The 27936-nt window shown below is 41.3% G+C and overlaps 3 protein-coding genes across 5 annotated transcripts in view; 1 reads left to right on the top strand and 2 right to left on the bottom strand.

Annotated features, from left to right (window-relative positions):
* LOC139561819 (sterile alpha motif domain-containing protein 9-like) overlaps positions 1–27936 on the bottom strand; it is a 69985-nt gene that overhangs the window by 27975 nt on the left and 14074 nt on the right. Inside the window, exon 4 of one of the 2 annotated variants that reach the window (XM_071379117.1) lies at positions 14194–17298. The exons of the other annotated variant lie outside the window; for it this stretch is intronic. Coding sequence (XP_071235218.1) covers positions 14380–17226 — 2847 coding nt within the window. The 5' untranslated portion in view covers positions 17227–17298 and the 3' untranslated portion in view covers positions 14194–14379. Of the gene's footprint in view, positions 1–14193; positions 17299–27936 lie in introns of those variants that run through there. 2 annotated transcript variants of the gene reach the window in all.
* The window catches only part of LOC139561820 (zinc finger protein ZFP2-like), a 43620-nt gene continuing 19085 nt past the window's right edge, over positions 3402–27936 (top strand). Inside the window, exons 1-2 of one of the 2 annotated variants that reach the window (XM_071379119.1) lie at positions 3421–3736; positions 7069–9256. In XM_071379119.1, the coding sequence (XP_071235220.1) occupies positions 3718–3736; positions 7069–8876 (1827 nt within the window). In that variant the 5' untranslated portion in view covers positions 3421–3717 and the 3' untranslated portion in view covers positions 8877–9256. Of the gene's footprint in view, positions 3737–7068; positions 9257–27936 lie in introns of those variants that run through there. The other variant, XM_071379120.1, reaches the window with a different exon arrangement.
* Positions 9536–14151, bottom strand: LOC139561823 (NACHT, LRR and PYD domains-containing protein 1 homolog). Its single transcript, XM_071379124.1, has 7 exons — positions 14074–14151; positions 12389–12450; positions 11862–12073; positions 11495–11745; positions 10808–10936; positions 10553–10688; positions 9536–10443 (listed from the first exon to the last, which is right to left on the bottom strand). The coding sequence occupies exons 1-7, from the start codon at positions 14125–14127 to the stop codon at positions 10145–10147; spliced, it is 1143 nt and encodes a 380-aa protein (XP_071235225.1). The 5' UTR covers positions 14128–14151; the 3' UTR covers positions 9536–10144.

Below are 27936 nucleotides of genomic sequence, written 5' to 3'. Positions count from 1 at the left end.
CATGCTCTTAAACTTTCCTAACTGATGGACCCAAGAAAGGGAATCCCGGATCAGTGGGGAGGCTGAGCAGACAGACTGTGTAATCAGATTTACAGTGTGCTCCACAATGGACATAGAGGGCTAATGGCTGCTGCCTCCTCACAATTGCCTGTGCACCTGTGTATTTTCCTGCCATGTTTGAGGCACTATCGTGACTCTGCCCGCGTAAGTCAGACATGGGCAAATTGAGCTTCAACAACACATCATTTGCCACCTTCGCAATGCCCTCGCCTGTTGTCACCGACACCCTGTATAGCCCAATAAACTCCTTGTGAGGGACAAGGTCATGGTCAACATAATGTAGTCAGACACTCTCCTGTTCAGCACCAGAAACATCTTCAGTACCATCAACAATTACTGAAAATTGTACAATCGGAAGAGACCTAACCTCAGCTGCAATGCCTCGAATGACTGTATTAGCCATGATGTTCAGAATTTCATTCTGTGCTTTGGGGCCTGTATACATTGTGGTATGCTCTGTTAACCACTTCAGTAAAATGGGATCCTCCTCTTCTGCCCTAAGCTTCAAAATCTGGTAGAAGTTCCCACTGTCATCCGTGTGGCATCTAAAGGCTTGTCCCTGTCTTACTACATGCCGCACCTATTGGGGATATTCCAGTACATGTTATGCATCTTAGGGTAAGCAGAATCCATGTGAATGTGCAAAGCTGGTACGCAGAATCAATATAAGGGTTAACCATTAGACATGCGTAAGCAGAATCCATGTGAATGTCCAAAGCTGGTAAGCAGAATCAATATAAGGGTTAACCATTAGACATGCGTAAGCAGAATCCATGTGAATGTGCAAAGCTGGTACGCAGAATCAATATAAGCGTTAACCATTAGACATGCGTAAGCAGAATCCATGTGAATGTGCAAAGCTGGTAAGCAGAATCAATATAAGGGTTAACCATTAGACATGCGTAAGCAGAATCCATGTGAATGTCCAAAGCTGGTAAGCAGAATCAATATAAGGGTTAACCATTAGACATGCGTAAGCAGAATCCATGTGAATGTGCAAAGCTGGTACGCAGAATCAATATAAGCGTTAACCATTAGACATGCGTAAGCAGAATCCATGTGAATGTGCAAAGCTGGATCAACACTGGCCTAACGATTCTGGGTCATGCCTGGTCTTGTGAAGGCCATTGTACATACATATTAGTTAATCATTTACAAGCACCATAAGACATGTACGTGCATGAAGAGCATGGGTTTGTATTGCTTAAGCACCATTAGACATGCACCTGCATTAGGAGTGTGCATGTCTGTTTATTTCTGTCATTGCTATGGTTACGCCACCAATAGAATCTATGCCCTAATGTCTGTGCCAATAAGAATGAGGAAACTAAGCTAAAATGAGTGCAAGGCAAAAAGATAATGGTGGCCAGTACCAGAGGTGATGAATCATTAACATAAAGAGGAGATAATGTGTGTGACGTAAGGATGAGAACTGTATAAAAAGTGTGTGCCGAAGCTGGGAAGACAGTTGATCCATGGACCAACTTGGCTTGTCACTTTGTAATAAAGTCTATTTGAATTCACAAGTTCCGGTATCTGAGAAATATTATTGAGCAAATATTTCTACGACACACCGAACTAACAATTTTCATCAAGCAATGCCTTGCGTCCTCCTGCTGTTTACCCCACGCGCTGGATAACTGGACACTGATTGGATTTAGCTGGTGTGCTGTTACAGTTACAAAGTGGCGGTGGGTTTGGCAGTTTTGATGTGCTGTGAATTTTTCAATGGCTTTTCTCCAGTTCCTAAATCCTGCACTAATGAAGGCAGCATCCTCTCTTTGGCCAAAAGATGGCTGGCTTGAAAACACTTGGCTACAGTGAAAACACAACACTCATTTTACTGATGGATTATAATGTAGCCAGGGGAAATCGCAAAACCATTTCTCTTGAAACATCAACACTCTGTTGGCAAGAGTTTGCGGTTCTATAAATTGATATGGTTTTGTGCCATCACTGAGGTAACTGGACAATGCTGTGCCACTGTTTCCCATACTGGTGCTGCTGGCAACAAGGTTGACACCTGGTCCTGCTATGGCTGTGACACTGTCCTCTGAAGTCTCTCTCCCTGGCTCTTTCACTTTCACCACCCTCACAGTCTGTCTCCTAGAAAATAAATATGGTGTTTGCCATACTCCTAACTACCGGTACCCAAAACTACACAATTAATCACAACAGCAATACCATTGCCTTAAACAAATCTTAGTTCAGTCACCAGTTTAAGTTGAGTGGGGGTATCCATGGCATTTTCCAATTATGTCCCTATTTTACAGGTCTAAAAAAGAGAGAACCTTTCATTATGTTGCCAAACAAAGACTCAACAAACTTACCTGAGACTGTCTCTGCCAATCTGTCCCTGCATATCTGTCCCCAGCTCTGCTGTCTGTGTGCCATCTGTTGCCTGCTCTGCCTAATGACATCATTGTGAAACATTTCCATTAGGATTTCACTTCTTATGAAAATTTTATCAACTAGTCTTTGAGATATTAGGCTACTAGGGTTCTTACCTTGCGTTTTGGTGTACTGAAAAATGCTCTGATGTCCGTCTTTTTTCTGTCATTTTTCTACCTGGCTGGCTGGCTACACACACAGTGTGCAGGTTATTTACAGTAGGAGATGGGCTTCTATCATCTATTAGCTTCTATCATTCTATAATGGGCTTCGATCTACAAGGAAGCTAGCTGGTCAGCTAGCAAATGTGAACGGATTGCTGTAACAAGGGTTGACAGCTGTATGAGTTCACCATTTACACAACGTAAGCTGCAACCTTTTGTAATTTTAATATAGTTTATGTTGTCATTTTATATTTGCTGGCTTCCCACACTAGCTGCATTTGCAGAGCTAGCGAGCACCAATTCCGTTTCTGTGGTGTTTATTATAATCTTTGCTATCGTCAGTTTACTCCAAGATCGGCACACAGGTGCTTCAAATTCCCCCAGCGACAATTTAGCTTTTGCAACGAGACCATTTAAAGACATTTAAGACAATGGTAGAAGAGAGCGTAGTTCTGTTCAGTTTATCGCTAACCTTATCACAGGGACTTAGAAGCACTACAGCTGCATGCTGATCTTGGATCAAACCATTGTGAGTCAAAGGGTGAGGGTCGCAATTTTTTAAACGTAAAAACGCGCTATTAAGTGTCTATAATCAGCACAAGTGCTTTCATTGCGTATTATTAATATTATTGAACTGAAATAGTTATGTTTACAGTGATATATTGGGGGGGACAAATCATATTTTTCCGCAGGATGGGGAGAGTCGTGCCCCCCCCCGTAAAATCCTATGGTTTAGATGCAGAATTTGGCTGGGCCAATTCGATTCCCGTTAAATGACAGTATTTATCAAGAGTCAACTCGCCTGTAAACAGACCATTACGTTAGGCTCGTTTAACTTCCATTATTGGGCTACAATAACGTATACTTGGACATTTGTGGAACCTGGCCTGGGGAACCCGTCCGTAAAACGCTTCTTGGTAGAGTGTGCGCATAGAATGACATAGAACTTTAACGTACCTCTTAGGGGGTGGGGTGGGGTGGGGTGGGGCGGTGGATATTTAGCTACTTTGGGTTGGGCTGCGCAACCAGGGGACTTTCCTCTTTCAGTTTACAGAAAGACACGTCTTTTGTGAGAAGCGAAGGAAATATAGAGGTCTGATACATGGAGAAAGTTTCGCATGGTAAGTCAGAGGAAGTAGATTTTCTGCGTTATTTGCTAAAACTAGTCAGTAGTCTACAACTGAATTGTGTCATCAAAACCTCCGAACTGTTGAGTTGACTGGAATATATCGGCCGCTGGAGCGAATCTACTCTAGGATACAGTTTGCCAGACGCACGTGCCTATTACCACCTTACATTGTAGTTGAACCATGTGCACCTTTGTAAAGGAGAGCTCGACATGTACACAATACTTACCACGAGTAAAATAGGACAGGGTCATGCGTTTTCATTTTCAGCCAGGGGGAGGGTTTCTTATTTTTATTATATTTTTTAGTCCAGGGGAGGGTAATGTAATTTGTAATCGATTAAATGTCATATTGCTCATTTTAGAATGAGTGGCTTATTATAGTATCTCATGTGTGCCGGATTATGCCACTCACCCCTGATTATCTGCTGGGCGCACAATATCAAGTGCGCCTAGTGTGGTCTCCATAAAATGATGCATAGCCTATGCTATAGGCCCCTCAAACCTGAACCTCGAAGCCAGTTCCGCTGCATTTTTCATTGTCCCCTTTACTCAGGGACCGATTTAGACCTGGGACACCTGGTGGGTGCAATTAATTATCAAAATACAACAGAAAACCAGCCAGCTCCGGACCTCGTAGTGTAAGAGTTGAATACCCCTGCTATCGGCCTAGGCTATGCAAGGCGCATGCTCAGAGAAACACAGGGCAAAGTTATATTTCTAAGAAAATGTACTTCCTTTCCGAGTGATTGCGGCGCACTGATGGTGTAGGCTATATAAAACTAGGCCACACTTCATTACACGCTGCAACGGATAGGCGTTCCTTATCCTGAACCCCGGCCTACCCTGCTCTTGCTGATGGAAGCCCCTTTCTGCTGCCTAATCAAAGACTGTGCTGTGTACGGTGGCACTTCAGGAGTCGAGTCAATTTGTCCCAAATAATCTATATCTGTGCACGCGGACTAGGCCTACTGATGTTCGGTTTGAGAGGGAGAGCTTGAAGATGAGTTTGGGCTCCCGAGTGGCGCAGCGGTCTGGCACTGCATCTCAGTGCTAGAGGCGTCACTACAGACCTTGGTTCGGTTCCAGACTGTATCACAACTGGCCGTGATTTGGAGTCCCATAGGGCGGCGCACAATTGGCCCAGCGTCGTCCGGGTTTGGCCAGGGTAGGCCGTCATTTGAAATAAGAAGTTGTTCTTAATTAACTCACTTGCCTAGTTAAATAAAATAAAAAAATGAGGACCGGAGTTTATTATTTATTCCGGAACCCTAGTAGTTGCTGCCAAGTCAGCAGCTACTCTTCCTGGGGTTCAAAGCTTGCTACTGATATAATATATTTTATTAAAAATCAAATGAACCTGATTTATATAAAACTATGTATTACGACGCTTTAGTCCGCAATACGTTATGCTAAAAACAAGCTGTAAAATGCCAGGGAAAGACGAGTCTCCGATGCATATGGGATTGGGATATCTTTGGTTTGTCCCTATGACATTCAGATGAAGCGTTACGACTTCTATTGAGCTATTTTTATGAGAGGGAGCGCAAAAAAAGTTTTAAATTACAATACTTTCTCAAAGTTTGTAAGGACAGATTGAATATCGTTACAATATGAAATGCATCCTTCAATTGCAACGTCTGCCTATATGCCCACACATCTTGTCTAAAAAAAATGTTATATTTTTAATAGGCCTACCCTCAAGCACCAAGTTGGGCATACTAATTTCAAAGTAGGCCATTATCACTGTCAATCGTGAATGATAATTCTTCACATTTTACCGGTAAAATGTCCAAACTGCGTCTGAATGGCAATCATTTGATCTCAATCAGTTTCATGGGAATATGCATTCAGATGTTCTTGAAAAACTGTTTTGCGGGCGAATTAAAGCAGGTGCTGTTAACAAACTATTAGCATTTCTTGTAGGCATATTTGTTTCTACAATCAAAGCATAGCCTTCGCGCACGCTGTTGTGTTTTGAAAATATTTGACTATTCAGCTTCGGATAAAAAATGACAGGTGTTTTTCGTGTAACATATTATAGGCATACTATGCTGCAGTATGATTATTACATTCTGATCTGCTATGTAAAATACTAATGAATCATTATGTGATCTTGCAAGACATTAATTCATACTTTACTAAACGAGCACCATTGCGAGACGTGATAATCTTCTATTTGTAGTAATAAATAATGCGTAGAACTACTAGTAGGCAACATCTTGATGAGCTTTCTTTTTTTTTACCAATTTGAGCGCCCTTCGAATCGTGGTGCTGAAAGGACAGCGGTGGTCACGTATCGTTCTGGGTTCCACTGAGGGAGGGGGTCCGAGGAGTTTAATGATCATCATGACAGACACGCAGTACATTTGAATAGTAAATATCGTTGGTGTGATGATGTATTTGATGATAAGGTTCATGCGGTGGATCGGTTTGTCTGCATATGCAATAGAAGTGGTACGTTTCTGTAAGATAACCACTCGGACAGTAGGGCGAGTGCAAGACTGTTTTCGGCCCACTCAAAGTGGTCCCGTTGGTGATCTTTCAGACGTGATTGGAGTCGGAAGCTTTTCCCGCACTCGGAGCAGCAGTCTGGCTTCAGTCCGGAATGAAGGAGCTTGTGAACATTTAACTCTGTAAGTCTCATCAAGCCTCGGTTGCACGTGGTGCATCGGTGAGGTTCACTTCGTTCTACCGGCCTCTGCACACACGCCTCATGTAAATCATTCGTGCCACAGCCATAGAGAAAGAATACAGGGGGAAAACACGATTTAGGATATCTACAAATAGGCTGCTATAGCCTACATACTTATTACGTTTGTCATTCTATCGTTTTCATGGAATTAATTTTAGTGGTAATTAGGCCTAAATACACTGAACAAAAATAGAAACACAACATGTTAAGTGTTGGTCCCATGTTTCTTGAGCAGAAATAAAAGCCCCCAGAAATGTTCTATGTGCAAACATTTTATTTTTATTTTTTCTCTCAAATTTGGGGCACAAATTCGTATACATCCATATTAGTAAGTATTTCTTCTTTGCCAAGATAATCCATCCACCTGACAGGTGTGGCATATCAAGAAGCTGATTAAAAAGCATGATCATTACACAGATGCACCTTGTGCTGGAGAGAATAAAAGGACACTGTAAAATGTGCCGTTTTGTCACACAACACAATGCCACAGATGTCTCAAGTTTTGAGGGAGCACGCAATTGGCATGCTGACTGCAGGAATGTCCACCAGAGCTGTTGCCTGAGAAATGAATGTCCATTTTCTACCATAAGCAGTCGTTTCTGTTCTGATATGTTGATCATTTGTATTTGCAGAATATCTACACTGTAAACTACCCCACACTGACACTGAGATGGATTCTCCCAGAGCCTCTGGACCAGAACCCCTTGTTGCTACGGTGGACACTGGGCAGATAACCAGTAAACCTAATTGGTCACAGGTTAAAATAGAGGATGGCGAAACGGAATGGGATTGTTTTCTGCAGGAGTACCTCACAAACCAAAAACGCCAAGATGGAATGTTTGGGAACTCTCTGGACATTTGCATCAATATGCCAGAGGAGGAGGACGCTGGATTGGATCTTCTTGAAGACCAACCACATAATTCTGAATCGCTGTCGGATGTCGAGTGCGTCTCCAACAGTGTCTCCACTTCAGAGACAGGGACCAGTAGAGGGGACACAAGCCCTAAGACACAGAAGCCCACATGGGGTCCTGACCTGACCCAGTATGGGAACTGCAGCACTAAGTCCAATCGTGAACGTGTGAATATAAAACCTTCCAGAGAACACTGTGCAAGAACTGACCAACAACAGAGTGACTCAAGTGAGTCAGTTGTTACCAAAAGCAGCCTTGTGATTGTTGAACTGGACAAGCGGGTCAGAATGGAGCAGTCACGTGACCAAAGTCAAAGGAAATGTACAGGTAGATATGACAAGGAGAGTGTTATGCGGTCAAACGCTCATCCATTTATCAGAGATATGCCCCGGTGTTATGTCCAGTGTGGGAAAAGACTAAGCAAGGCGGACATTTTGAAAATACAACAGCAAACTAGAATGCGAGGGAGACACAAATGTGACACCTGTGGGAAAACGTTCACGAAATCCACTTACTTAAAACTACACATCTTGACGCACACGGGAGAGAGGCCACACGGTTGTAAACTCTGTGGGAAACGGTTCACCCAGTCATCTCATTTAAACACCCACATGCGCAGACACACAGGACTGAAGCCATTTTCATGTCCTGTATGTGGGAAAACATTTATCGACTCAAAATCCTGCCAGATCCACCAGCGAACGCACACAGGTGAAAAGCCGTACCCTTGTTCTCAATGTGGCCAGGCCTTTAGTCAGACCGGCAACTTAAAAAAACACATGATGGCCTTCCATAGCACTGATGGTGCAGGGAAACCTCACCGATGCACCACGTGCGACCGAGGCTTCATGAGTCTTACAGAGTTAAATGTTCACAAGCTCCTTCATTCCGGACTGAAACCACACTGCTGCTCCGAGTGCGGGAAAAGCTTCCGACTCCAATCACATCTGAAAGATCACCAACGGGTTCACACGGGCGCCAAACCCTTCTCCTGCAATGTATGTGGCAGCAAGTTCTCCAACTACACCACCTGGTCCAGACACAAACAGATCCACACGGGCAACAAACCGCAGGAATGCTCGCAATGCGGGCTGAGGTTCCGATGTCCGGGCACCTTGAAGACGCACCAGCGAACTCACACCAAGGAGAAACCATACACTTGCAGTTTACCCGACTGTGGTAAACGGTTCAGTCATGCATTGAGTTTGCAAAGACATGTTCGTACTCATACAGGAGAGAAACCATTTGCTTGTTCCACATGTGATTACAGAGCCGCGGACAAATCGTCACTCAGAACCCACGAGAAGAGACACACTGGGGTGAAACCTTACTACTGTGATGAGTGTGGGAAGTCCTTTTTATTACCAAAAGAGCTTAATATCCATCAGAGAATCCACACAGGGGAGAAGCCATACCATTGTGACATATGCGGGAAAGATTTCGCCCAGCTAAGTAACATGAAAACACATCAGCAAACACACATCAAGGAGAAGCCGTACGCTTGCAGTTTCCCTGACCGCAGTTAACAGTTCAGTCAAGAGTTGAGTTTGCGGAGACATTTTCCGACTCACACCGAAGAGAAACCGTTTGCGTGTTGAATGTGTGATTGCAGATCCGTGGACAAATTGTCACTCAGAACCCACGAGAAGAGACACGGGTGAAGCTTCACTACTGTGACGAGTGTTGGGAGTCCTTTTTTATTTGAAGTGGAGCTGGAAGTCCATCAGAGAATCCACACAGGGGAGAAACCATACCATTGTGACATATGCAGGAAATATTTCACCCAGCTAAGTAACATTAAAGGGCATCAGAAAACGCATCAGAAATAAATGAAGTTTGTATGCAACAGGTGTGGCAGGGGGTTTGCTTTAATGCAATACTTTACAAGACACAAACAAAGCCACTCGTAAGAGTTAGTCATATTGATGCTTGGGAGGACATGCCTGCCCAGTACGGATGACAGAAACAATGTTTTATAACTTATAAGCTGTTATATGCTGTTGAATAAAGCTTTACAATGTTATATATTTGTATTTTGATTGACATGCTGACCACTGGTATTCCTTACCATCACTGACTTGTCATTCACATAGATGCCTAAATTAAGTCATTACATTTTTCTTTGCATCGTCTTTTCATTGTATTTTCAAAAAAACATCATCAAATCTTTCCTTTTATATATTTTCTTGTCTCTAAATAAATAAATTACATTCTAATCAAACTCCAACCCTCCATAAAACAATGTGTTTTATTTTAAACATTTGTGAGTATTTTCACAAAGTCATGAACACACAAAGAAACAAAGAGAAAGATTTGTGCCCATTTTTTAGAAACACTTCGCCCCCCTCCCTTCATTCACCTATCATTGATTATAGGTGGTTTGTCCATGAATAGTTCATTGATCAGGGATGACGCCAGCTCCTCCAGGATCACTCAAATCAAATCATATTGGTCACATACCCATGGTTAGCAGATGTTAATGTGAGTGTAGCGAAATGCTTCTGCTTCTAGTTACGACAGTGCAGTAATATCTAACAATTCTATAACAACTACCTAATACACACATCTAAAGGGCTGAATGAGAATATGTACATAAATATAAATGCATAGAAAGTGTATATGGTGCCCCTTGACGTTGGCGGTCCCGAGTAGAGCGCCTCATCTGGTCCTGGGTGGTGCATTTAGCCCTCAACTTATCATAGCCCTCGTCAGCAATGACTCCCCTCTAGGAGTCTGTCATCCGTGTCCTTTCCCCTAAAATTAAACTTCAAATGTCATTCACCTCCCCAGCTTCTCATTCACCCTTCAATTCTCTGATTAGAAATGGCTCCTGCTCTTTCAGGATCTCTAAGAAAATATCTTTGCCTTTGGGGCCACATCCTGTCAGTGGCCCATCAAAGAGCTCCCTCATCTTCTTCTGTTTGGTTCTTTCAGATCTCACGTCACTGTAGCCATTGTCAGTGATGACTCCACTCTTCAGGAGTCTGTCCAAGATGGGGTCTACCTCGCTCACTCTCTGGATCAGGTCTGTCCGGTGGAGGTCCACAAAATGCTTACTTTGTGAATTCTGAGTCCTTTCGTCTCTGTAGTCGGCTGGGGAAAAATTGTAAAATGAATGATTATTATCTTTGACTTTAACTGACATGGTGCATGTTTAGTCAATGTTGAGACACTGATCTTTTTGGCATAATATTTTTCTGACCTCTTCGTATTGTGTGATCCCAGACGATTTCCCCCTCCACGTCACTGATTAGCTTCATACTGAAGTCAACATCTGCATCTTTTATGAACACCTCAAAGAAGTTTGGTTTGGTGTTGTCATATCTCAGCTTCATATTCTGTGGAGGCAGTAGATGAGAGAGAGTTGTTTTTTTTGGTAGTTTTTGTTTATACGGTATATTAAAATTGCTATTGCTTTTTTAATTAGATTGACATTCTGTGGGAGCTCAAACCATACAGGAGGTTTAACTTCAGCAGAAGGAGACGACGTTGTGAGGCTGAACCAATCCTTCATCCGAAGGGACTTGACTGGCTGCGGCTTTCTGATACTCCTGTATCCATAAGACTGCTCCTTTTTCTTCATTGCCTGAAGAAGCATAAGCCAACATGTCCTTGTCAAAACCATTCACACATGACATTTTGTTAGATTTTGTAGTTTGAAAGAGATTTCAATGAATGAATTATATAACATTCTAAACTAAAGTACCCAGCTACCCCGAGAAGAACTGCTGGGAGATGTTGACACAGCAACACCATATCGGACTCTTACCCCCAAGGTTTCCTAACACCACAAGTCAACCAAATTTCCCTGCTTTTGGATGGAAAATAAACAGCTGTTTTTCCACCTGTAGGAACTGTATAGGCAGTGCTTTACTCATTTTGGGTTCCGGTACAGTCAATATTTAGGTGCAGGAGCTCCACAATACTTTTGAGCTAATATTCTATAAGAGCAACAGGATCTCAATAGTAGAACATTTGATGTGCTGGTAGTCAGCTCCGGTGAGCTCCTTACAAGTCAAACACTGAATAGGAGCTTGGCTACACTGTATATTAAATGTCAATTTTCTAAATCCACTGGTATTATCTGCATTGATAACATTGAGAGATGATTTAACCACAGAGGAGAACAATAAGTGGAAATAACCTGTTCTACAGAAGAATCACAGGGCACCAGATATGCATGTAGAGTGAGGAATGCTGCCTTGGCCTTGTAGAGCTGCAAGTCACAGTGGGCTTTCACCGGAAAGCCAGATCTCACGAGAACTCCTTTTGGAGAGAAGGTTGGATGGAGGATCTTGACGTGGAAGCGGGTGACTTCATCCACTTGTTCTACGGACACACCACAGTCTTCTACATGTAGAACTCTCACTTTCTCTTTAAAGGAGGGATCATCGCCTGCAGAGATAAAAACAGGTACATTTGCATAAACATCAGGTTGACATCAACAACAAGGCTTTTTAAAATTAGTTTGCATCAGTTATATTTTAGTTTTAAAAAATCTACGCCCATACCGAAACAGGCAAAATGTGGCAGATGCACTTCTTCCAGTTTTCCTGCAACGATTGTGACATCCAATAGGGGACCTCCTTGCTTGTACCCCAAGCGTTTCATCATTGCACTGTGAGGTTCCCAGGAGCTGAATTGATACTTCAGATTGACATGGTCTTTACATACCCACCGGAGCCCTGATACTCTGCACTCGTAGCGCCCCAGGGGAGACATGCTAGAGATGCCATGATAAGAAGACAGAATGGATTTAGTAAGTAAGTCATGTATTTAATTGTTTATCAGCAGTTGACAAACATCATAATGGTTACTTTACTTTGTTAAACTTTTCTGTAGATCCTCACATACTGTATTTCCTAAGTTTTTACAAGTAGTTCAACCAATTCTATAAAGTCAGACTTTCTTTAAATAATGGATAGGAGGTTTATTCCATCTAGTTATTGTTATCCTAAGACAGAATTGTTGGGTAGCAAAACTTAAAGCTTTTATCATACGATATATGGTGAGGGACTAATACAATCCAGGAGTGTACCTGAACATTGGGCCTTCTTCAGTGAAGACCGCAGGTTCAACCTGAACCCAGTTGGTAGATTCCTGAATAAGAGAACATTGATCTCTGATTATCACAGATTATCAAACTGTATTTACGATCATAATTCTTAAAACATCGTAGTGTGAAGGTTGTACTTTGCACTTTGAAGGGTTTCCTTGCCTTACCTGCCTTCACTTTTGTAAACCTGCTTATTCTATACATTAATTCACAATTTAATGAAGATTGGTTTCTGATTAGAAAAAAAGTTGCTAATTATATACCATATAGGGTTCTTTGGTTGGTCCCCATAGGGGAACCCTTTTATGTGCTAGGTAGAACCCTTTGCAAAGGTTTCTACCTAGAACCCTCTATGTAGGGTTCTTCATAGAACCCCCTGTAAATGGTTCTATCTAGAACCCTCTATGAATGGATTTACTAAGAACCCCCTTTTATTTTTGGAGGGTTCTTCCTAGAACCCTCTATAAATGGTTCCACCAGCCTTAACCAATGGAACCTTTTATGACAATACATTACATATATCATAAGGCCTTTCTTTGAATGCCTAGTTATACAATAACACAGTGGTGGTAGGAAACTCCTGGTTTACAGGCCACATCAGGCCTGCAAGTCACATTATGCTCACTTGCAAAGTGATGTGTAATTCTAATTGGAATCCAGCCAGAGTGAGGATATCCAACAATTCGAATTTGTATCACCCACAACCTGCATTCAGAATAACTGTCAGGGTAGGGAATATTGATAAATGAGACTAAATCTAAACTTGAACAACCATCCCAGTAACGGGTGCAATAAGTCCAAGGACTAACAGACTGTATTAGTTTAGGAAAATGTATGTTATTTATCTTTTTGTAGCACAAGATTAATCAACCAATCAATGTACATGCAAAAACACAGGTTTTGAAACAAACAATTCTGAAAATCAACCGGCAATAGAATATGCTGGGAAATATGATATTGATGGGCGCGGTTTTTAATGTTCTACTCTACATAGAGGAAAAATGACAACCACTCAACTGGTTATTAATATCAACACTGGGGTTCTTTTACACCACTATGTCAGTTACATGTCAAATGATTAAAGGGAATACCAGATATATGCACAAATATTCCCATATGGGTTTACTCACACCTAACTTTTTAAACTCCTGAAGTTAAAGTTTAAACACTGAGGTAAACACAAATGTCCAGGCACTATCTAAAATAAAAATGCACAATAAATAAACTAATTCAGATTCAGAAGGGGTTCTGTGTAGAAGGTTTCTTGCCTTCCAAAGAAACCTTCTTGCCTTTAAAAAATATCTAAATATACTTTTCTTCCAAAAACGGTTCTTTGCATGTTAATGGTTTTACGTAGAACCCTTTGCCTTACAAATATCCATTGTCTCCCAAAAAGGGTTCTTCAGATGACAAGTGTTGTTGGTAGAACCCTACCCCTCCACAAAGAACCCTTTTATAATCCTGCTGTCAATTGGGTAATTCCATCTGAAAATGGAGCAACATGTTTTGGATTTTCCCACCATATTTTCTTATTTTTCATGAAAACAATTTATATTCATGAATACCGAGCACAGTCAACATAGGTGGTGGTAAAGAATTTGTATTTGTCAAACACTTATCTACTACTATTGTACGGTCTATGAATACTGTAACGAACATTAACTCACCATGACATTGGCACAGGTTGTGCAACTTCTCACAGGCCCTGGGGACAGACACATCAATCAGAAAATCAAGTACACAAAGTACTAACTACTGTGTTAATACAGTCGTGGCCAAAAGGTGTTAATTTCCTGGTACACAAAGCATTTTAAAATCAATGATATCACAAATACAATAACAATGATATTTAGTGCTAATAAGGATCTCCATGAGATGAGTGACAAATACTCCCAGCATCACTGTCTCCCCTGTGTAGATTGGTGGGTTTGGACGTCCCGTGTCATTATATTGTGTATTAGCACATTAAAATATCAAGAACTTGAACATGAGTGAGAGAATATAGAGATACAAATTTGAAAAAGAACTGTCTTACCATCTTTAATCATTTTGATGTCCGGTACTTCCAACATTTTACGAGGCTCCTCCTCTTTAATCCTATCTGAATGGGATGGGTAGTGGATGCCGTAGGCCACAGGACCTCTAATGGTGAAGCCAAGGTAGAAGCAGACGTCTCCGGACTTCCAAACTTTTCTTCCTTGTTCGGCACAAACTTTAATCTCCTTGCCATCAACGCGCGCAAACACCCTGCGCTGTCTAACCACTCCATTGACTGGAAGAAGAAGATCCTGGACACTGGGTTCTCTCCACACCTCACCACTGCTCCACTTTTGAGAGATAAAGTCTGCCCTTGCCTCTGGCCTTGCCATTGGATTCTCCTCTACCAATTGGTTGTCTATTTTTGATCTATGAACCAGTCTGCTCAAACCCTCACCCCGTCCCAGGAAAATAAGGGGGCGAAGGTACCTTGAGCGAAGATGCTTCTTGTATGTATTTTTGTACGAGTCTTGCATCTCCAGAACACATTTGTTGAGGTCAATATCCATTTTCTTATGCTCCTCGGGCCAAAACAGCAAAATGACTAAGAAGTAAAACTCTGGGGTTTGGTTACCGAAATTAGCCAAAAGATTTCTCTCCAGAATGCTTCTTAGGATTGGCAAAGGGGTAAGCATTGGAGATGCTGCTTCAACTTTGCTTACGATGATGTTGGCCAGGATGAAGTTTTGGGAAGCGTTATTCCCACCACCACCATCTTTCTTTTTTTCCCAATCTTTTTTTATTTCCTCCCAAAAGTGCATTTTATCATAGCCCTTGTCAAGACAGCGAAGCATTTCTTCTTTGAGCTTCTGGAGGGGTACATCTATTGCAGACTCTGAGTGTATAGGTGTGCATGTCCCCACATATTTGTGGTAGCAGTTCTTGACATCAGTCTGAAAGTAATGCGGTTCATCTTTCTCTATGCTGTGCTTGGAGTAAGTCAAGTAACCATCAAAAAACTCACATTTCCTCTCCACCTCATCCCTGAGGCTGATGATGAGTGGCTTGTACTTGAAGATTTTTTTCTGTCCGATTGATACGAAGAAGGAGTCAGCGGATATTTCCATGGTAAGGACCTTTTGCCAGTTTTTGTCAAGCGAGACAAGTGAGTCAAAAACAATGTTGGCAACCTGTAGATAACCAAATAGTCCTCTGTTGTTAAAGATCCGTGAGACTTTGGTCATACCATCATCTTCCATGTCTGCTCCTTGCTCATTTTCAGCAGCCCTTTCCTCAACTTTGAAAGCCTCAAAGGCCTTTTCTGCCACTTCCAAAATGTCTTGTGCAGAGATGGAATGATCATGGACCCTGCTCTTCAATTGGTTCTTGTATACTTGTCCCAGTGTATCAGCAACAAATGAACTGTTAGGATCTCTGTCTTTTGCTATTTTTGCCCACTTCTCCGCTTTAAAATAGGCCCTTGTCTCAATGTAAAGAAAACGAGCAAGATTTTGAGGAAGAAATGGGTTTTGCTTGAATATCTCTGAAGCTAATTGTAAAACAGATACAACATTGCTTTTGGATTCTTCGCCTTCAATATCTTGAATCAACCTGGAAAACGTGTCTTTTCTCTCTTCTCCCATTTCCCTTTTCGTTAACATGTCTTGAACTAAAAATTGTTGTACCTCTTCTCTACAAAATTCAGTCAGAAAGTTCCTTGCTGTATCACTCCTGGTCACACCTGCCGTAGCCAGTAACTCAACACACTGCTGTGCAATCAGTGAGTGAGCCATGCAGACATGTTTGTCTTGTCCCTGTCGAGCAGGGAATGTCACTATCAGATGAGTGAAAGGCTCCATTCGCTGCTCAAAGGAAGGACCTCCATAAATGGGATCTGGAGGACCAAGGAATGCCTGACATTGAGACTGCAGAAGGTGGGAGCCAGGGACGTAGGCATTCACCAGTGATAAGAATGCAAGAAGCTGGGAATTTTTAGGTCTTCTATTTTTCCTGACATCTCCTGAAAGTGCACATGTGTTTTGAACATAATCTCCACTGAAATTGGATTGCATTATGTTAAAGCCATGAAACTGTTTGTGTTCATTAATGTAGCTTCGACTGATTTCAATCTGTTTCTCCTCAAACTGTTGTTTCTCTGTTTCAGAAAGTTCCATCCTGAGAATAATATGTCTTGAGTTGTTATGGTCCTCTTGTTTGATAACTGCCTTACGCACACAGTTTAAAATGATGACCACAGGCATGTGGGTCGTGATGTTTCTCTCTGCAATCTCTTTGATGATGGCATCCTGCAGATTCTCCAGAATACGCTCATCTTCCAGCATTAAGAGCACAGTGTTCTGGTGGCCTTGACCGCCTGCAGTGAAAAGGTGAATCACCTGCTTGGCGATAGCGGTGATATCTGAGGTAGGGCCTGTTAGAACAGCACATCTCAGTGTTTTCCTCATATCCCAGAGCACCTGCTTGGCCAGAGTTGTTCCCCCACTGCCTGGCTGATGCAGCAGATTCATGGTAGAAGTCAGGTCACCCTTACGCCGTTTCATAATATTTTGTATCAGCTCAGTGTACCCGTCTCTTTTGATAAAGGGGGTTGTATTATCAGCTGAAGTTGCCCTTTCAGCCCAGTAGAAGTTAAGCCATTGAGGTGGGGCTCCTCTGTAAAAATCTACCTCTGTCTTCTTAGCTACTGCGGAGTCTATGTCCTCTTCTTCAAATGCATCTGAGTACAAAACATCCAGAAGTGAAATGGAATCCCTGATTTGACTTCCAACATAAATTTCACGACCACGGGCATTGGACAGGGATGACCCCGTGTTGTGTGCCATCTTTGTTGTCTCCGGTCCCAAGCTTAACCAGTGTTCTGTATATTAGTTGTACTTCATGTGGTGGTATGGACTCTGAGAAAGGAGACAATAATGTTTCAGTAAGACTGTTGAAGGTCATTAATGGTTATAAACAAAAGGCTGATTACAGTATATCTTTGACTTTGTAGGAGTTTCATTTAAATAGCTGATAAGTTGGACATTGGTTGGATTTATCTACTGACACTGCATGGTGCTGACAAATACAGACTGTGTTTTGCTTCTTGTTGTGACCTTCTCTAATAAATAGGCATCTATTGTAGCAACCCAACACCTAGCGACCTTGTGAAGAGGTTTGGATCTCTTAAGGTGTTGGGTTGAAAGTCGTGGGACCTGGGGTCATGTCCCGGGCAGGGCTACCCCCGAATTTGGTGCATTGGTGTCAGAAGTTGGATGGCACCTGAGGCCATCGGAGGGGCGTGTACACATGAGGGACGTTGTATAGGGAAGCATGGGGACACACTCTCCCAAGGAACGGGGAAGTGTTGTGAACTTAAACCAACATCTAACGATGGCTGGGTTGACCGTCATGTGACTGTCCAGAAATCCAGACATGTTTTGTGCTAAAGTTCCACTCCTTGAGCGCCGTGTCATACAGTGGCAAGAAAAAGTATGTGAACCCTCTGCAATTACCTGGATTTCTGCATAAATTGGTCATAAAATTTGATCTGACCTTCATCTAAGTCACAACAATAGACACACAGTGTGCTTAAACTGGATTTAATAACTGGTTGACCCTCCTTTGGAAGCAATAACCTCAACCAAACATTTTCTGTAGTTGCAGATCAGACCTGCACTTTGTGCTAAAGTTCCACTCCTTGAGCGCCGTGTCATACAGTGGCAAGAAAAAGTATGTGAACCCTCTGCAATTACCTGGATTTCTGCATAAACGATCAGGAGGATTTTTGGACCATTGCTCTTTAGAAAATTGTTTCAGTTCAGCAATATTCTTGTGATGTCTGGTGTAAACCTCTCTCTTGAGGTCATGTCACTGCATCTTAACCTGTTGAGGTCAGGACTCTGACTGGGCCACTCCAGAAGGCGTTTTTTTGTTTTGGGTCGTTGTCCTGTTGCAACACCCAACTTCTATTGACCTTCAACTGGCGGACAGGTAGCCTTACATTCTCCTGCCAAAAGTCTTGATAAACTTGGGAATTCATTTTTCCGTCGATGATAGCAAGCTGTCCAGGCCCTGTTGCAGCAAAGCAGACCCAAACCATGATTCTCCCTCCACCATACTTTACAGTTGGGATGAGGTTTTGATGTTGGTGTGCTGTGCCTTTTTTTCTCCACACATAGTGTTGTGTGTTCCTTCAAAACAACTCAACTTTAGTTTAATCTGTCCACAGAATATTTTGCCAGTGGCGCTGTGGAACAACCAAGTGCTCTTTTGCGAACTTCCGACTTGCAGCAATGTTTTTTTTGGACAGCAGTGGCTTCTTCCGTGGTGTTCTCCCATGAAAACCATTCTTGTTTAGTGTTTTACGTATCGTAGACTCGTCAACGGAGATGCTAGCATGTTCAAGAGATTTCTGTAAGTCTTTAGCTGACACTCTAGGATTCTTCTTAACCTCATTAAGCATTCTGCGCTGTCCGCTTGCATTCATCTTTGCAGGACGGCCAGTCCTAGGGAGAGTAGCAACAGTGCCGAACTCTCTCCATTTATAGACAATTGTTTTACAGTGGACTGATGAACATCAAGGCTTTTAGAAATACTTTTCTAACCCTTTCCAGCTTTATGCAAGTCAACAATTCTTGATCTTAGGTCTTCTGAGATCTGTTTTGTTCGAGGCATGGTTCACATCAGGCAATGCTTCTTGTGAATAGCAAACTCAAATTTTGTGAGTGTTTTGTATAGGGCAGGGCAACTCTAACCAACATCTCCAATCTCATCTCATTGATTGGACTCCAGGTTAGCTGACGCCTGACTCCAATTAGCTTTTGGAGAAGTCATTAGCCTTGGGGTTTCCAACCTACACTGGGACATTTTAAATTATGTATTCAAAATAGACGAGGAATACAATAATTTGTGTGTTATTAGTTTTAGCACACTGTTTATGTCTATTGTTGTGACTTAGATGAAGGTCAGATGAAAATTAGGGTGTAGATCAGCTTTAATATTGCAAATAGATTGTAGCTTCCATCAATGTAATTGTCTGCATCATTTCCAATCCCCCATATCTTTTTGGGGTAAATATAAATATGTACAGTGGGGCAAAAAAGTATTTAGTCAGCCACCAATTGTGCAAGTTCTCCCACTCAAAAAGATGAGAGAGGCCTGTATTTTTCATCATAGGTACAGACCTGTAACTTCTTCTTTAAAAACTTCTTGTCAATAGGGGAGCGCTGTTTTCACTTTGGAAAAATCGTGCCCAATTTAAACGGCCTCGTACTCCATTCTAGATCATACAATATGCATATTATTATTACTATTGGATAGAAAACACTCTCAAGTTTCTAAAACTGTTTGAATTATATCTGTGAGTAAAACAGAACTCATTTGGCAGCAAACTTCCAAACAGGAAGTGAAAATTCTGAAAATGGGTGTCTGTGTAAGGCCTTGCCTATTCAATTGCGTTATATTTATCGATATGCATGCACTTCATACGCCTTCCACTAGATGTCAACAGGCAGTGGAAGGTGGAATGGGGTGTCTAGCTTGATCTGATTTCGAACAAGAGCTTTTGGAGTGACAGGTCAGCCATTTTGTCAGTTTTCCAAGGCGCGCGAAGGACCTCGTCATTGTCTTCTGAAAAGCGTTCGGTATACACGGCAAATATCTCCGGCTCTTATTTTATTTGATACATATTAGAAAAACATCATAAAGTAGGTTTTTTCAACCGAGTTTTATCAGTTTATTCAACGTTTATTGGGACTTTTGGAGTTTTCCGTTCTTTGCGCCAAGAGAGGATGGGAATGTTAGCAACCTTGGCTAGCATTGTGGCGCGAATTCGACAGAAGAAATGGACATTCTAAAACCAAACAACGATTTATTCTGGACCAAGGACTCCTTGTACAACATTCTGATGGAAGCTCAGCAAAAGTAAGAAAACATTTATGATGTTATTTCGTATTTCTGTGTAAAATGTTGACTCCTATTCTCTGCCGTTTTGGTGAGCGTTGTCTCACAATAACGCAAGCTGTATGTTATGGTAAAGTTATTTTTAAAAATCTAACACAGCGGTTGCATTAATTAAGAGGCTCCTCTGTCCTCCACTCGTTACCTGTATTAATGGCACCTGTTTGAACTTGTTATCAGTATAAAAGACACCTATCCACAACCTCAAACAGTCACACTCCAAACTCCACTATGGCCAAGACCAAAGAGCTGTCAAAGGACACCAGAAACAGAATTGTAGACCTGCACCAGGCTGGGAAGACTGAATCTGCAATAGGTAAGCAGCTTGGTTTGAAGAAATCAACTGTGGGAGCAATTATTAGGAAATGGAAGACATACAAGACCACTGATAATCTCCCTCGATCTGGGGCTCCACGCAAGATCTCACCCCGTGGGGTCAAAATGATCACAAGAACGTTGAGCAAAAATCCCAGAACCACACGGGGGACCTAGTGAATGACCTGCAGAGAGCTGGGACCAAAGTAACAAAGCCTACCATCAGTAACACACTACGCCGCCAGGGACTCAAATCCTGCCGTGCCAGACGTGTCCCCCTGCTTAAGCCAGTACATGTCCAGGCCCGTCTGAAGTTTGCTAGAGAGCATTTGGATGATCCAGAAGAAGATTGGGAGAATGTCATATGGTCAGATGAAACCAAAATAGAACTTTTTGGTAAAAACTCAACTCGTCGTGTTTGGAGGACAAAGAATGCTGAGTTGCATCCAAAGAACACCATACCTACTGTGAAGCATGGGGGTGGAAACATCATGCTTTGGGGCTGTTTTTCCGCAAAGGGACCAGGACGACTGATCCGTGTAAAGGAAAGAATGAATGGGGCCATGTATCGTGAGATTTTGAGTGAAAACCTCCTTCCATCAGCAAGGGCATTGAAGATGAAACGTGGCTGGGTCTTTCAGCATGACAATGATCCCAAACACACCGCCCGGGCAACGAAGGAGTGGCTTCGTAAGAAGCATTTCAAGGTCCTGGAGTGGCCTAGCCAGTCTCCAGATCTCAACCCCATAGAAAATCTTTGGAGGGAGTTGAAAGTCCGTGTTGCCCAGCAACAGCCCCAAAACATCACTGCTCTAGAGGAGATCTGCATGGAGGAATGGGCGAAAATACCAGCAACAGTGTGTGAAAACCTTTTGAAGACTTACAGAAAACGTTTGAACTCTGTCATTGCCAACAAAGGGTATATAACAAAGTATTGAGATAAACTTTTGTTATTGACCAAATACTTATTTTCCACCATAATTTGCAAATAAATTCATTAAAAATCCTACAATGTGATTTTCAGGATTCTTTTTCTTCTCATTTTGTCTGTCATAGTTGAAGTGTACCTATGATGAAAATTACAGGCCTCTCTCATCTTTTTAAGTGGGAGAACTTGCACAATTGGTGGCTGACTAAATACTTTTTTGCCCCACTGTATATATATATATGCACACACATACCCACATATATATAAATATACATTTATACACACATATATATATACTTTTAAAATATATTTTCCTTTATTATTTCGCACAAACCAGTCTCAACGTCAACAGTGAAGAGGCGACTCCGGGATGCTGGCCTTCTAGGGAGAGTTGCAAAGAAAAAGCCATATCTCAGACTGGCCAATAAAAAGAAAAGTTTAAGATGGGCAAAAGAACACAGACACTGGACAGAGGAACTCTGCCTAGAAGGCCAGCATCCCGGAGTTGCCCCTTCACTGTTGACGTTGAGACTGGTGTTTTGCAGGTACTATTTAATGAAGCTGCCAGTTGAGGACTTGTGAGGCGTCTGTTTCTCAAACTAGACACTGTAATGTACTTGTCCTATTGCTCAGTTGTGCACTGGGGCATCCCACTCCTCTTTCTCTTCTGGTTAGAGACAGTTTGCTCTGTTCTGTGAAGGGAGTAGTACACAGCATTGTACCAGATCTTCAGTTTCTTGGCAATATCTCACATGGAATAGGCTTCATTTCTCAGAACAAGAATAGACTGACGAGTTTCAGAAGAATGTCCTTTGTTTGTGGCCATTTTGAGCCTGTAATCAAATCCACAGATGCTGATGCTCCAGAAACTCAACTAGTCTATGGAAGGCCCGTTTTATTGCTTCTTTAATCAGAACAACAGTTTTCAGCTGTGCTAACATAATTGCAAAAGTGTTTTCTAATGATCAATTAGCCTTTTAAAATGATAAACTTGGATTAGCTAACACAACGTGCCATTGGAACACAGGAGTGGTGGTTGCTGATAATGGGCCTCTGTACGCGCATGTAGATATTCCATAAAGCCATTTCGAGCTACAATAGTCATTTACAACATTAACAATGTCTACACTGTATTTCTGATCAATTTGATGTTATTTTATGGACCAAAAATGTGCTTTTCTTTCAAAAACAAGGACATTTCTAAGTGACCCCAAACTTTTGAACAATCTATTTTACAATAGTTTTATTTAGTTTGTTTTTAGTCCTGTCCTTCCTCTAACTTCCACCTCTCCCATCTATTGCTAATGTCCATCCAGTTTGATTTCTATTTGCCATATATTTTTAACTGTGCTATTTCACAAAAGTTCTGAACCTATATACATTTTACAGACACAGTATATTTTACATTTGTTATCTTGTTGTTATTAGTCCGACCCTTCAGCTCAGTTCAACCCCTCCCATCTATCTCTTAATTAACACCATCCATATTGGATTTCTATTTGCCATATCTTTTTCAACTGTGCTGTGATGCTTCACAAAAGTACTGAACCTTTCTATTCTCATAGTTTCTACAGATTGTAAATTAGTAAAGATACACTTTTTTTCTAAAAGTATTATTATATTATTGATCGATTGACTGTGGCTTTTCAAATCAGCCAGTATTACTATCTGCAGCGTTAGCTCCAGGTAAATGTTGCAATTCTTCATCCATTCCTGGACCTTTCACCAAAAACGAGCTACATATGGACAGTACCAAAATAAATCATCCGGGAAGGTTGTATCCCCCATATATATAACAATGTCTTGGTTGCAAGAATTTTGTATAATAATTTAAATAGAAAAATTCAAAGTTTTGAATCTGGCGACGTTTTTCGTGTCAGTTCATAAACCATGTGCCATTGAATCGGTACATCGAAAATATCTTCCCAACTATTTTGCAATCTATATGGCACAGCTGTCAATGTTTTGGTTCTTAAATGAAACTGGTATATTTATCACAACCAATTTTGGTCTTTAATGTAGGGCCGACAGATAAGTTCCTTACTTGTCCCCCTTCCACTTGCCTCTTCTATTTTTGCGGTAATGCTGAAATTAGTTGGTTGTAATTTTGGGTGGAGCAGACATTTCCATATATGTGTGTTAGCTGCATGTGTGACATAACTCCACCAGTTCTATTTATGATATAATTTAGAAAAATTATACTTAAAAATTATACTTATTATAAAAAAATATATATCGAAAAATAACGTTTTTTTTTATCAATTAGTTTGAGTTGAACCACAATATTTGTTGTATTATTTGTTCTGTCTTTTCTGGTGGATTAAACTGAAATTGAACACAACTTTCTATGGCTTGTTTAAAAAATAACGATATTTTTGAGATTATTTCGTTTTCAAATAACTGAAAGTGAGCAGTTGTAATCTGAAATAAGGGAAAAGGGCAATTTTTGAACATGGGATGAGACATTGTGTCATGCCCTGATCTGTATCACCTGCTCCTGTGATTCTCTCCACCCCCTCCAGGTGTCGCTTATTTCCCCCAGTGTATATATCCCTGTGTTTCCTATCTCTCTGTGCCAGTTCATCTTGTATGTTTAGTCAAGTCCACTAGCGTGGTTTTCCCATACTCCTTTTGCTATTCTCCTTTTTCTAGTCCTCCTGGTTTTGACCCTTGCCTGTTTTCTGGACTCTGTACCCGCCTGCCGGACCATTCTGCCTGCCTTGACCACGAGCCTGTCTGCCACTCTGGACCTCCTGGACTCTGATCTGGTTTTGACCTTTTGCCTGTCCACGACCATTCTCTTGCCTACCCCTTTGGATTATTAAACATTGTAAGACTCCAACTATCTGCCTCCTGTGTCTGCATCTGGTTCTCGCCTTGTGTCTTGGTACATTGTTACTAATTTGCTAGAGAAGCAGCTCGGATTTAAGTATAACTTTTGTATGACTTATGCCTTAAGTGAGAGGTCTAATGCTTTAATAATTTCTGCGCCCCGAATTCATATTCATTATATAAATAGGCCCTTTTAAGTTTGTCTAGCTTGCCATTCCAAAAAAAATATGTTATTTTTTGCTCATTAATTTTAAAAAACAGGACAGGCAGAGGTTCGTAAATGGGTCAGAGTCAGGCAGGTACAGTACGGCAGGTAGGCTCGGGGTCAGGGCAGGCAGAATGGTCAGAACCGGGGAAACTAGGAAACAGAACTTGAGAAAGCAGAGAGACAGGAAAACACTGCTGGTAAGACCTGACAAGACGAACTGGCAACCGACAAACAGAGAACACAGGTATAAATACACTGGGAATAATGAGGAAGATGGGCGACACCTGGAGGGGGGTGGAGACAAGCACAAAGACAGTTGAAACAGATCAGGGTGTGACAATGATACAGTTTTGTATTGCTTGTAGGGTCATTAAATTATTATATATATTTTCAAAGAAACGTGGATCATCATTATTTGGACCTTAAAGGTTAATAAGCCATATCTGTTTATGGTCCAATATCATATTTAAAATCTTCCATCTACCATGAGGATCTTTTTGGACAATTTGCACATTTGGATCAAAATTACTGTTCATATCATCACCCCTTTTGAATTTCTTTTCCCATGGGAGAAATATATTAAGCCCCCCAGTCCTTTTCCCACACAACTTCATCTAAAATGGTTGAATGAGTTTCCTGTAAACAATATATATTATATTCCTTCTCTTTTTGGCAGGTAAATACTGACCGTCTTATCTTATTATCTGCTAAGCCATACTTATTTCACCATTTACCATAACGAAACACAAGTTTCAAATCTATTTATCATAATATTTGTTTGTAAACTCACCATTAAAAAGTACCATAGTGTTTGAGTGTCCATATAGCTGTACCATGATATTTGCATTGCTACTAAGTAAACCTTCAAATGGACCCCACTATTCGACCTGTTAAAACCCCTCCCCAACCCAAGTTGGGTTGTCATCCCAGTGACCAGCAGACCACCCCCGTCCCCCCGGATCCCAGGGCCCCCGAGAGATTGGGACCCATCCCTCGAAAAGAGCACACAGTGCCACCCACAGAACAGAAGCAGATCAGCCGCCAAAAGCATTTCCATAGCCCTTACCTCGATATGCATCATAAATAGTAACAAAAAAATATATATATATAAATATCCTGCTTATCTTAATTTCCATAATTAACAAATAACATTTGTAATAATGTTGGCAGTTCATGCAAAGGATTGGTACTTCTTACAAGGATTGTCTTTATAAAAATTACATTTTTGGCAAGCATTATTATTTTAGCAAACAATTATTGTGATTAATCCTATATTGTCCCTAACATTTTTACTCCCTAGCAACATTTGTGGGGTACATACATACACACACAAACACTCCCCCACAAACAACCATAAACTCAGATGCTCAACAGTTGTTCCATCCCAGAACCCAACTCAAGAAAGGACTTGATTTACAAATGCATATACAGTTGCAGCTGTATGAAAAAGCATGCAAAATTCAGCAAAAATGGGGAGATTTCATTAACCATTATCAAGTCCTAGGTGATGGAACTCAGATACACCCCTTCCCCTGAAACACACACATGCTGGTCCCCCCCATAATCCCAAGCATCTCTGTGCAGTCAAACCTTTGATGATTTTGTGCCACCAGGGCCACAATAATATGCCCCCTCTCTGAATGTCAGTGTGACCCCCTCCCCATGGGTTACTGCAGCTAGTGTTGCCAGCACTGCCATTGCCTGGTTGGGGGCACCCCACTGGAATCCCTACCGGCTAGGTATAAGGTTGTCAAGGTTCTCATTAGCAGCTTTGAGAATATCCTTGTATATTATGCTCTCCCATCAGGGGGCTTTGGCTTTGCTAGACCAACCCTGCCAGGCAGGCTCAGAATCTTGAGGGGGCGGTGCTGCTTTAGTGGGTCTCTGACCACATTAATCCTTCTGATTTTGCTGCATATAGGCAACTTACAGTAGGCCCATAAAACAGATAAGACTTCTCCTTAGTGTGTGGTTCGCTGAGGTGGGTGTCTAGGGTATAGGGTTGGGGACCATTCCATCATGATAGGACAATAAATGAATAAACTATATTTATAATTTATTTTCAAATGTATATCCCATATCTGCACAAAATTGAAAGCTCTCTCTCACAACCCCTTCTCACAAACACACATTGGCTCTGGGATTTGCAACCCTTATCCTTTTTCATTCACACTTTTCGAAACACAAAAACACACACCCCACCTTCCATCACAACACATCCGTACATACCCACAATCAGTGCCTTCTATGTCCTCTGTGTTTTATCTCTACCATGTTGATTGAATACTTTTGTGTTCCAGTTCCTTACATTTAAAGATGTATTATTTAGCTAATTATATTTTATTCTAATGCTGTCTTATTAATTTATGAAATACTATAAAATGGAAAGTCTAAAACTAATTATTTCATTTCCTATCTAGAATGGTGCAATGTAGTTGTAGTTTATTTCTTTAACAATTGTTGTATTGTATTTTTTTTCTATATCTTTTTTTATTACAATCCCTAACATAACTAGTATTGGGTGTTCCTTTATTCGACTCCTCTATGGGAACTTTGTAATTTTTAGAATAGCCATGGAGTAGTCTTTGTGTCTCGGAACATTTGGTTATCAATATACAGTTTATCGACTACGAGAGCTACACTTTTCCCTTTTAATCTATTCTCCTTGAAGATTGGGTACAGAACTTTGAGCCATTCTGCAATTTCCTTCTGGAACTGATCATGCCTATTTTCGTGCCAGCAAGTATTTTACCCAGGCTTTTAATCATTATTTTATCTTTAAAGAAAGCAAATTTGGCAACGATAAGGCACTCATATCTCTGTACACATTTGAGTTGAATTTTGTCGACAGCTTCGTGTGGGATCTGAAACGTTGTAAGGAGTAACTCCCTCACTACACCCTCAGGAACTTCTCCTTCTTTCTCTTGGATACCATCAAGTACCAGATTGTCTCTCATGGATCGAGTCTCTATGTCAAGTAAGGCTTTTCTCAGAAAGATGTTCTCCTTTTTAAGTTCAATAACGTCGGTTTCAATCCGTTTCAAAGTCCCTTTTAGCTTGTTTGTTTCCTTCTCCATTGTCGCAGGTTTTTCATCACTCATCTCGAGACTCGCCTTCAACTCCTTGATATCTTTACTGACTAATTCAAGTATGCCCAGTTTGTCATTTATCGATTTTAACAGATCTGTTTCCACCCTTACTATTCCCAGGGGTGAAAATATTGAATTGTCCGTGGAAGAGTCGTGTTTTCTTTCTTTGGTTCTCCTTTTTTTACTCTCCATCATATTTGGGTGTTGCTTGCCATGTTTGGGT

Source organism: Salvelinus alpinus, chromosome 31 (genome assembly GCF_045679555.1).
Source record: "Salvelinus alpinus chromosome 31, SLU_Salpinus.1, whole genome shotgun sequence".
Classification (NCBI taxonomy): domain Eukaryota; kingdom Metazoa; phylum Chordata; class Actinopteri; order Salmoniformes; family Salmonidae; genus Salvelinus; species Salvelinus alpinus.
Note: the sequence above shows the minus strand (reverse complement) of the source record. Positions and strands in the feature narration are given on the sequence as shown.